The sequence below is a fragment of the Neltuma alba genome, unplaced genomic scaffold (genome assembly GCF_004799145.2).
Source record: "Neltuma alba isolate B1F8T4 unplaced genomic scaffold, ASM479914v2 tig00012477_pilon, whole genome shotgun sequence".
Classification (NCBI taxonomy): Eukaryota; Viridiplantae; Streptophyta; class Magnoliopsida; order Fabales; family Fabaceae; genus Neltuma; species Neltuma alba.
This window is the reverse complement of record NW_021636952.1, coordinates 99,171-110,757: the sequence shown is the minus strand read 5'-3', so window position 1 is coordinate 110,757 and position 11,587 is coordinate 99,171. Positions and strand designations below refer to the sequence as shown.

The window sequence follows — 11,587 nt, the reverse complement described above, 5'->3', positions numbered from 1 at the left end:
CATTTCAAAAAATTTCTCTATAAACAACATTGGTAGTTATGTTGCTCACACTATACCTATCATTTTGTATTAGTATTTTCAAACCTCTCATGCTTCTCACTCTTGACATTACAATATATAACTGACCATGCCAGAATACTGGCTTCGAACAACAACCTTGGCCTATATTTGGTTAAAAAAATTAGGGATTTTATATGTTAAGGAGGGCAATTTGGTACATTTATTTATTTTATTTTTTTAACATCTCATTTATTTAATATCTAAATCTTAGTATGTTTAGGCTCTCTTACTATTACTAGTAAGTAATTATAGTTTTTAAGGTCTCTTAAAATAAATATTACCTTCTTTTGGTTCTCCCTAATTTAATTAAGGGAAAATTACGTACAGGTCCCACAGAAGACAGTTTATTCATCTAAGGTCTCATAAAATGTCAAAATCACTGACAGGTCCCAAGGGATCTCAGAGTAATATATTTTACTTGTAAAATGACATTACTGCCCTTCACATTCCAAATTCACATTTGCTCTGTCATTGCGATTTACAACCTCAACAGCGACTATTAACAACCCAATGAGAGGGCGTTAACAACCTAAGCAGTATCCGTTAACAACTTACTTTATAGAATCATATAACCTCCACATAAGAGTAAATTATAACCAAATAGTATAATACAACAACTTTAACACTAAATGGGAAGCTTTTTGATATCATTAATAATTTTAACTAAACCCAATAGGATTATAGCAACATTTTAATGCAAAGATCCATTTACAACCTCAATGGTGAGTATTAATAACCTAAGGAGAACTGTTAACAACCTTAGCAGTGTCTGCTAACAACTAACTTTATCGGATAATATAACTTCTAATTATAACTAACTAAATTATAACTAAATAGTGTTAAAGTTAATCTTATATAGTTGTTAGAGGTTATATTATCTAATAGGATTATAGCAACATTTTAATGTGAAGATCCATTTACAACCTCAACGATGAGTATTGATAACCCAAAGAGAGCTGTTGACAATCTAGGCAGTATCTGTTAACAACTGACTTTATAGGATAATATAACCTCTAACAACTATATAAGATTAACTTTAACACTATTTAGTTATAATTTAGTTAGTTATAATTAGAAGTTATATTATCCGATAAAGTTAGTTGTTAACAGACACTGCTAAGGTTGTTAACAGTTCTCCTTAGGTTATTAATACTCACCGTTGAGGTTGTAAATGGCTCTTCGCATTAAAATGTTGCTATAATCCTATTGGGTTTAGTTAAAATTCTTAATGATATCAAAAAGCTTCCCATTTTAGTGTTAAAGTTGTTGTATTATACTATGTGGTTATAATTTAGGGAAAATCTTAATTAAATCCTGCTGAAATACTTAAAATTAAATTGAGACCTACACTTTTAACAAATTCTTAATTAGGACATAAGACCTAATTAGAAATTACTGAATATTGTTAAGTAACTATAATGCCCCTCTTTAGTTAAAAATGAAAATTGATTATTTTATCCCTCTAAAGTGGTTCATCATCTCTTATTATTAATATTTAGACAAAAAAAATATAAATAATTTTTTAGTGTTTGAAATTTTGTAATATAACTAAAATCTTCAAAATATTTTCATAAAACATTTCAAATTATAATATATGTAATCTTTAAATAAATATTTTTAATATTCTTTTCTTTTCAAGTTGTAAATATTTATTTTAAAATTTTAAAATATTTTAATCATAATAAAAATTTAATATTAAATCGTAATCATTTACATTTTCAGTTGGATCCAACATTGTTTAAATAGATAAAACTAACGTAAATTACAAGAACTGAAAATAAAAAATATTTATAATTTTACTTATATTTGTAATTTAACATGTTTTATTAAAATATTTTTAATAGTATAAGTTATATATACAAATTTCAAACATTGTAAAATTACTTATATGTTTTTTGGTCTAAAAAAAATCATAAGAGATGAGGAATTACTCGGGAGAGGTATATTAATCAAGTTTTCTTTTTAATTGAAGAAGGGCATTTTGGTGATTTAACAACATTCAAAAATCCCTAATTAAGTCTCATGGCCTAATTAGGAATTTGCTAAAAGTGTAGGCCTAAATCTGAATTTAGGTATTTCGGCTGGATTTAATTGGGATTCTCCCTATAATTTACTCTTATGTAGAGGTTATATGATTTTATAAAGTAAGTTGTTAACGGATACTGCTTAGGTTGTTAACGCCCTCTCATTGGGTTGTTAATAGTCGCTGCTAATGTTGTAAATCGCAATAACAGAGCAAATGTGAATTTGGAATGTGAAGGGCAGTAATGTCATTTTACAAGTAAAATATATTACTCTGAGGTCCCTTGGGACCTGTCAGTGATTTTGACATTTTGTAGAACCTTAGATGAATAAACTGTCTTCTGTAGGACCTAATTTTCCCTTTAATTAATTGGATCTGTGCAGTGCAAACTGCGAAATCATTTGTTAAATAACAAGAAAAGACAGATATGTCAGAAAAATTAATTCAATAACATTTAACTGTAAAAAAAATGAAAAAAATCTAAATATTGCTTTAGACAACTGTGAATTCAAAAGTGCCAATTAAGTTTCAAGTTTCCCTCTCAGTTTACAGTTGACACTTTCATTTCTATCTGTTATTTGTAATTCATCTCTTAAAAGGCTTTTTAAGATCCAAACATTATTAAATTAATCATTTAATTTGAGACTTACTGTAAAGTTTTCTTACATAACGGTTCCACTTTGAATCACCCGATGGCCAAGCTATACGCACGTGAGGTTAGAGATCTTATCATGTACAATTGATTCATCACTCTTGATCATGATCAGAGAATCTTAAGGTTCTGTTTAGTTTCCTGTTTTGGAAACAATTTTTCAGTCAAGTGTTTTGCAGAACAAAAAAAATAGAAATCTAATTTTAAAAATAAAAAACTCAAAACAACTTTTATATGTTTTGTTTTTTTTAACCCTATTTTTTACTCGCAATCACACTCTTCACTTTAACCCTCACACTCATCCACTTCATTTTTTAGTCTTTCAATTTTCTGTCTCGTTGTATTCTTTAATCTTTCTCTCACATTCTATCAATTCTTCAAATTAATTTTAAAAGCAATTATTTCAAACGAGTTTTTATGTACGTTTTGTTTTCAAACATAATTTTTTTAGAACAATTATCCAAGCATTTCTTTTTTAGTTTTCAAAACTTGTTTCTAAAAACTGTTCTATAAAACTATTCAAAAAACATTTAAAAAGAAAAAAGAAAAAGGAAACAAACAAGGCCTACGTGTCAGCCAAGCCCATCACACTGATACATGTTTATCACATTCTTTGAGAAATCATGTAGGAAAAGGTGACATGAAAAAGGAGAGCTCTTCCTTCCAAGTTTTCTCTTGAAAGTTCTTTAAACTTCATGGTGTGCGAGTAGATAGTTAGAAGATCTTCTTGGAGCTTTTGGTTTGTGTTGTTTTTTTTTCTTCTTTTTTTCAATTGAGTGGTTTATCTTGTTGCTGGTTATTTGACTTCTCTGCTCTGGGTTTGTTTTCTGCTAGATTTTCTTGCTTTTGTGGCGGTGCTGGTTTCTTTTTTGGGTTAATTTCCTTCTTTCAAGATGATTCTACCAACTAGAAGTGAGAGACACAACTGTGAGCACTTCTTTTTTCTTAAGGTGTTAATTATATTGAGGTCAAAATCACGATAATTTCAAAAGAAGAAAGTTAATTTCCCTAAAACATCTGATAATAATTTTATACCAGAGATATGAAAAACAAGATTTTTTTTTTCAATTTTCTATGTGTACGAAGTTTGATTAATAAAACTTGTACATCTTATCACCGAAGAAAATAAAAATAATTGTACGTGCATTGATCTCATTAATTATTAATTTACTGTTTTTAAACTTGAATCGCTGGCCTGTAGCCTAATAGAGCATTCAGTAGTGATGAGCAATACACAGACACATATCTTTTAATTATGTGTATTTATTGTTTTAAGAAATTAAAAATTAAAAATTTTACATTTAGGTACAAATTAAGTTTCCTTTAATAAATAAAAAATTACAATATTAACAATAAAATAAATTAAATATAAGCTTTCCAACTTTAAAATCAAAAGAATACTGACATTGTTCTAGAGTCGTCATATTACCAAACAAAATTTCGGTTTTATCTTCGATCATATGTAACCATAATATGTGGGATCTCAAGAAGATGACCTACAAATTTCATATTGGCATTAACAGAATATCTTCTTCTGTATATCTTGAATAATTGCTTTGACATCATTTGTCAGGTCATCTTCCATCTATCAGGTTTGATTGATAAAGCAATCAGCAATATAAATCCTCATTCTCATTGCAAACATAAATATTCAAATGAAGTTTTAATATACACTTTTCTTGTATCATTATCAAGTATGTGCATTTTTAAAGCTGCCAAAAGGGAAAAAAAAATGGCCATAAGCATGTATATACGAATCACCTCCTGTATCCCCTACATGGAAACTTACTTCTAATATGGATAACCGATTGGATTAATTTAATTTGATGGCTACAAAAATTGAAAGAATAGAAGAGGACGTGTGTGTGTGTGTGTAATAGCTTTTTAGAAGAGCTTTTCTGTGGCTACAAGGAGCAGAACTACTTTTCTGTGGCTACAAGGTGCGATTTCTATTGTCAACAAAACCTGGTACAAGAAATCGTTTCACTAGTTAATTACGAGTATACTGCCCACACTGGAAACAAAGTCAGAGGACACAATCAAATCCCAACATTATACATACAAAGCTGGAAATTTACTACACAACTTGGAGGATAGAAATTATGGTTTGAACAACCGTGAGAAAGATGAGTATAATTGCAGCAATAGAAGCAACAGTTTGCCAAGGTGTACGGCAATAATCATGTCTTAGAGTTGCCCACAGCTCATGCCAAGGATCTTGACAATAGGCATTCAACTTTTGGCAAATATCAAAGTATTTCGAGTTGAAAGTCAACTGATTGACATTTCCCAAAAGACCATTAAATAATAAAGCAACATTATTCGTACCCCCTACATGGTTGCTGACTATTTTCTTGTGAATAAGGAGATCCACATCTTTTTGTGTGTCTATTAGACAATCCAATACAAGAGCATAGTCAGTAATGTAAGCAGCACAAGGATAATGACACTCTTCTAATGCTATCATATTGCGAAACACAAGTTCAGTGTTATCATCCACCAGAAATTGTGGAATTTCAAGAATATGTCCTGAAAATTTCATGTCTAATAAGCATTTGCTCTTACTAGCCTTCAACTTTATGCCTGCTTCTTGTAATGCATTTGCATTGTATAAAAGACGATGACTTCCATCCACTGATATTAATTGTTGTGCAGACATTTCTCCTTGTAAGTATAATGATCTAAGAAGATCTGTAAAATGCTTTACCTCAACATCAATATTTGGCATTAATTTTGTTCCATGATAATACTCAAAATACTTATACGTGAGCTTATGAAAGGAAGGGAGGCTACCACGACGCTCATCAGGAAAGGCTCTATCGAATAGCTCTTCAATAACAAAGAATGGAAGTTGATTCTCAAGTAAACACAAATCCTGCGATATAGAACTTACTAACCAGAGCTGCGTCAGTATAGCATCGTTGCCATGATCCCTCTTGTAGGCCATGATGAAGAGTTCAATGATGAAACCAGCATCCATTAACGTCAATTTCACAAGTTCTTCTTCACTAAGGTTAATGGTTTCTGAATAAGAAGCACGGACTTTTGGTTCTAAATGTTTCACACATCGAACCAAATCATCCAAGCTTGACATAGCTCTTCGAGCAAATCTTTTGAAAAATATTTGTTTATGCCTTTCCATGTCCTGCAGCCTCTCATTACGGTAATGGAAGGGACCAATTGAAACAACTTTTGGAGTGTAAGCCTCTTCTTTAAGATGACGGTGCACAATGGGCACTCGGTAGATACAACAGTCGGGTGACAAAAGACCATCTCCGCAATCTTGAATCATTTCTTTGATGTCTATAGCCAGCTCATCTTCAACCTTTGAAGTTTGATTTAGAATGCAAACTTGAATTATACAAGTGATATATATTTATATGTGTGTGTGTGTGTAAAGAATCCCCCATTATAAACATGGGCTTTTTTGCCGCGTAAAGCTTGACGGTTGAATAGGAAAACAGGGCATATAGGTTGAGGCGGAAGTTGGGAGGATATCTGACTGACAGTTGTTATTTTGACCATCAAGTTTATCGACAAAATATTTGTTGGTTAAATAAAGGGAAAATTAGAGAGAGGGACCTAGTGGGAATAATTTTTCCTTAAATAAATAACCATTAAACGGGTTTTTTTAAATAAAAAAAATTGGTTACCTACTGACAGTTATCATCAAATAATTGAAGACAAAATGTGAGTTTTTTTTATATAAATAACTGGTTTTTTTAATAATAAGTTGACAACTTTTTCATTTTAAAATCTAGTTTCAAAAACTTATTTTCATTTCTAAACTTCTCAATTCCAACTTATTTGGATAAAGGTCAAACAAAGATAAAGACTTTGACTTACATTTCAGAATCTCAAATACAGTGTCAACGATGCAAATTTAAAACTTTCAAATAATAATTTTTAAATAGAAAAATTATTTTTTCAAAAAATTAACAACAGATGCTAATTTAAGCCTATACTTTTAACAAATTCTTAATTAGTCCAAAGAAACCTAATTGGGAATTTCTAAATATTGCTAAAAGACCAAAATACTCTTCATAATTAAAAAGCCTAAATTTAGTTTTAATTCTTTTAATTGAATTTAACTAACATGTTTTTTCTTTAAACATTATCACATGAAAATTTGGCCAAAAACATTATCATATAAAAAACAAAAAAAAAATCACGATTATGGCCAATAAAAAATAATTGAAAATTCAAGATAAAAAAAAGTACATAATTTCTAGATATCTATAGAATTGCAAAAATATGAGAACTACTAAAAATTTTACGATTTCAAATGTAAAAGATTAACAAGATCAAATTTTTTTTTTGTCAAAATCTAAATTATGTTGTTGATAACAACAGATTTTTATTCTCATAAAATTGTCTATAACTAAAACCAGACAAGGCCAAAGAAAAAGGTCAAAGAGAGGGGGGGGCTACAATGGGGTATTACACACAAGCAAATCTTAGAAGGTGCGATCAAATTAAAGGGAATGTAGAAATTAAGAAAAGCCATCACGGATGAAAGGAAAACGAAATAAGACTAAAGAAGTGTAATAATAGAGGAATTATACAAACAGAAGCAACCTCAAAAATTGTAAGCAAAAAGAAAGCAAAGAAAATAATAAGAAAAGGCTTCATAGTTGAAGAAAGAGTAGTAAAGAATGGAATGACACATACTTGTTGTTGTTCCAAGCTGTTGGTGAATAAGAAAACTGGTGACTGTTGCTCCACCATTTGTTGATCACTCTCAGAGGCTCTGTCTCTTCGGCCCATGACTTTAGACATCAGCCAGCGGGGAATAGATAAAGCAAGTGTTGCTGGAGAAACTGAGGCTGCCCCACCTGCTCTTTTTGCTTTTCTTGTGCTCACCATTGTTGGTACTCTTGCACTCTCCATTGATGGTACTCTTGGTTATATAATAGCCGAAAATCGAATAATATGAAATAAATTATTGAATGATTTATTTGCCAAGAGGCTGTGATCTATTCTGTGGTAATATTGAGAACGGCGAGCGGACGTGAAGGAGGAGAAGGAAGTGCATCTCTACTCTGTTATGCTCAGCAACTCACACCAGCAGAATCACCGACATTAGTGTCAAGCAAGAGAGAATCATATATAGCAACACGCAGGGGGCTATGTCTAGGGGAAAGATTCAGAGAGGATTGACAACTCTTAGAAATTGGTAGAGGTGGATGGAGATGAAGTTGAAGACCCACTAACTGATTTGGAGATAGGCCATAGAGAAAGAGGTTTCTGCCAAAAAAGTAAAGATGAGAAGTTTGAACGAAATGGAAAAGGTAAGTACTTTGAATTTTAAATTTCGAAATTGAAAGGACATGGAGGGAAAAGAAAACAATTTAATCTTACACAGAGCCCAATATGAGCTGGTTCTATTCATTTGAACAGCAAAACGTGAGAGGAACCGGCTTGAATGATTTTGATATCAATCAATCAATTAAAATATTAAATAAAAAATTAAAACCAGGCTAAGCTACTTCTATCTTCAAACTGGCTCCTCACTTAAATCACTGTGTTATGAACAGTACCAGCTTATGAACAGTGTGCCAGCTCCTTGCATGTGGCTACGTGCATTCACTCTGTTTTTGCTCAAAAAAAACTAGCATTAATTCCCCCATACGATGCACGGGATGAATTTATTTCAATATACCTAAAATCTCTGCTTATTACAATTTTTATCGTCACAAAAGCATTAACACTGTATAATTACACCCCATGTACTGACAATGGTGTTCTAATTATCATGAAATGAGTTAAAGCTCTATTTACCAGCTTTATAACCTTATGCTTCCTTCCTTAAGATCAAACCTTATCAACAAAACCTTCATTCATAAATAGTCCATAAGGAAACAATTATATTGATAAAAAAATAATAATGCATATCTCATATTCTAATCCACTCGAATTGTAAGCTGTCAAGTTGATTTTTCAAAAACCAATATCACCCTATTTCATTAATAATTGGTAGCAACTATCAAAAGCACATAATTATACATGGGAAGAATATACTCATGGTATACCTAAACAAAGTTCATTATTTTAATTTTTAAGGTTCAATCCCACACTGAAGTAGTTGGCCCAAAAAAAATCCCACACTGAAGTATAATAATCATAACCATTAAATTTTATCTAATTAATCTATTGTGAAATATGTATTCAATGATTTTACTTTTCTCGTGCAATGTGTAGGGACATTGAGAATTTATGACATTTGACTGTTGAATATTATAAATGATGATTTTGTATAAAAAAAAATTTTTGGCTACACTTCTGCAAAAGTTTATTTTTGATGTCAATATTTGCATTTTATTAAAAAAAAAAAAACGTTTGGCAAGATAATGACCATAATATAATTAGAAAGGATTATATTATTGCATAAGTAGGGTTGTGATCTCTTAATTAACCATTTGATCTCTGCGAAAACGTTATTTAATAACAAAAAAATCGTTCCGGTTACGGACTAAGAAATAATGTTTTTTATGGTATTTTTTCAATCTCATGTCTTTATAGTTGTATGGTCTCAAGACTCAATCCTTTCAGAAATAAAATAGAATAGAATCTCAAGATGATCCTAATGGTGAAAAATATAAGTTCTTTAGAGGTCAAGCACTCTTATGAGACAAGTAGGGTAGTGGGTCCATCTTCATTAACATGTATATGGATTGCAATATCAATGTCAAGTGACATAAAACAACAAAGGAAAGTTATTATTGCTGAGAATTGCTAACAGAAATGGACATAAAAACCAAATTTGACATAAGTTTTAAAATAAAGCTGAACACATGAAGTTATTATTCTTAAGAAGAGTTTTCAGCAAATTTAGAACTGAAATCCAAGACTGCTAACTTTTTTAGTGGCAACTCCATGACCTATTAGAAATATATGTGTCAACACTATCTGACAAAGATCTGAAAACATTCCTGCTGCTGCTGATTGCTATTCCTAGAGACTCCAAGAGAGCTCGGTCATCAGCTCTTGCAAGTGTAGATCTTATCACAAGGCCATCAAAGAATGGATTATCTCTAGAATGAATATATGTACAATGCACATTGTGAAAAGGTCTTTATGCTATTATACACTGAGACAACTATCAGGCATCTACAAAGGCAAAATTTTTGTCACAAAGCACGTGCAAAGAATTATTGGGAAAGAAAAAAGAGTTCAAACCAAACAATTAAGATGAAAAGCTTGATGAAAAGTGATAGCTTGAGAAATTAATTATTCCATGCAAGAGAAATTAATGAACCACTTCTAGGACACAGCTTCAACACAATCTCATCAACAGATTGAGGAGCATTTAATTAGAGCAACATAAGGACATAAGAATTTTGGTTTTCGGAAATTTTATTTTCTACCAAAAACATACGTTGAGTTTCATCTGGTAATATTTCTATTGAAAGTATTCATCTAGCGTGAAACCACAAACACAACACCCAGCGCATAATGGTTCAGATGATTGATTTAGCAAAAACCCTTCAAGCAAGCAGAAATTCTAATGGAAAAAAATTAAAAAAGATAAAAATAACAGTCCAGTCAGTATTTTGATGGCATGTGTGTATGCTTCCTCAATTTATTATACTGTAACAGGAAAAAGAAAAATGCCTATGAACTCTGAATCACAGAAAATGGCTTGAATAAAATTTTCACTTCCATCCCCTTCTTTTCATTCTCATAAGACACTAAGAATACCTGCACACCCATACAGACATATACGCGTGTATATATGCATACAAAAGAATCATATAATCAAATAACATATAACCCAAAAATACATAAATATATAAACTAACAGGATAATTTCTTATACCTCTTTCAATTATCTGAACCATCTGTTCTAACAAAAAAGACATATTGAGTTAACGATAGAGTCAAGCAATCCTAGCCCGATGCTCTCAAGTGAAAGAAATCTGAGAGACATTACTTAGTAAGGAGGGTCAAAAAGCTTCAATGGCTTCCTAAGAGTAAATAGTACATCTAATGGGGGGAAAAAAACAAAAGACCGAGATAGGGAGAGTGAGCAGAAGCAGTCCTTGAAAAACGAAAAATATGAGAAATTAAAAAGAATTTAAAAAATCCCACCTTCGAAACCTCACATTGCTTCTGTTGTCCTTCTTCCAGCACAAAGTGCTTGAATCATCAGTTCATGTGTCCTCTGGTCTACTACTATTGAATCTCTATTGGTCATTTTCTCAAACACTTGGCGTGCATCTTCAAGCATAGCTTCGCTTTTTTTTCCTTTCCATGATGACTGGGAAACTGCAGGGGCAGAAATCAACAATCAACAATAAAGATTAAATTCCAGCAGTATTAAGAAGCAATATAAATGCCTGACTCTTAAAAATGAAGAATGGAGAGGGAAATGGAAAAAGAAGACGGAGAAAAGTTTACACTGCCGTAAAAGCAACTTCTAGCATCAGTATTACCACAAGATACGATTCAACAGACAGAAGAAGTGAAGCGTCTCTGGCGACAATCTCCGACGACTTGCAAACTTGGGAGTTGGAAGCAGAACTGAGATGAAAAAAAAAGATGGAACACGAAGCAAAAAAGGGAGGCAATGAAGAGACGATTTATGCTCTGCTTGGATGAGAAGAATAATTGAGAGGAAAGAAAATGGGAGGAGAGAAAATAGAGGGAAGAAAAAATTGGAGGAAAATTGTGACCATCCCTCTTACTTGGATAGATGAGAGAAAACAGAGAGGAAAAAAAATTAGCATATATCTAAATGACTAAAATATCCTTATCAAAATATATCATATTTATAATTAAATATTACAATAGAAAAATTATATTAGCATTAACATCATCAAATAATTTAAAATCAAGTTATTTGGTTTGTA

The 11,587-nt window shown here is 31.3% G+C and overlaps 1 protein-coding gene across 3 annotated transcripts; it reads right to left on the bottom strand.

Moving 5' to 3' along the window:
• Positions 1–4,678: 4,678 nt before the first annotated feature.
• On the bottom strand, positions 4,679–11,305 carry LOC114727482 (UPF0481 protein At3g47200). Of its 3 annotated transcripts, XM_028914184.1 has the most exons (5): positions 11,136–11,305; positions 10,827–11,003; positions 10,555–10,654; positions 7,407–7,982; positions 4,679–6,060 (listed from the first exon to the last, which is right to left on the bottom strand). In XM_028914184.1, exons 4-5 carry the CDS (start codon positions 7,623–7,625, stop codon positions 4,813–4,815), a joined length of 1,467 nt encoding a protein of 488 aa, XP_028770017.1. In that variant the 5' UTR covers positions 7,626–7,982; positions 10,555–10,654; positions 10,827–11,003; positions 11,136–11,305; the 3' UTR covers positions 4,679–4,812. The 3 variants fall into 3 exon arrangements, with proteins under 3 accessions (XP_028770017.1, XP_028770016.1, XP_028770018.1); XM_028914183.1 differs by lacking the exon at positions 10,555–10,654; XM_028914185.1 differs by lacking the exon at positions 10,555–10,654 and having other exon boundaries at positions 11,171–11,305.
• Positions 11,306–11,587: the final 282 nt, after the last annotated feature.

Coding starts and splice junctions, on each gene's coding strand:
- LOC114727482 (XM_028914184.1), bottom strand. CDS start 7,625: ATGGAGAGTGCAAGAGTACCAACAATGGTGAGCACAAGAAAAGCAAAA. Junction 6,061..7,406: donor ACAGCTTGGAACAACAACAA/GTATGTGTCATT, acceptor CAAACTTCAAAG/GTTGAAGATGAGCTGGCTAT.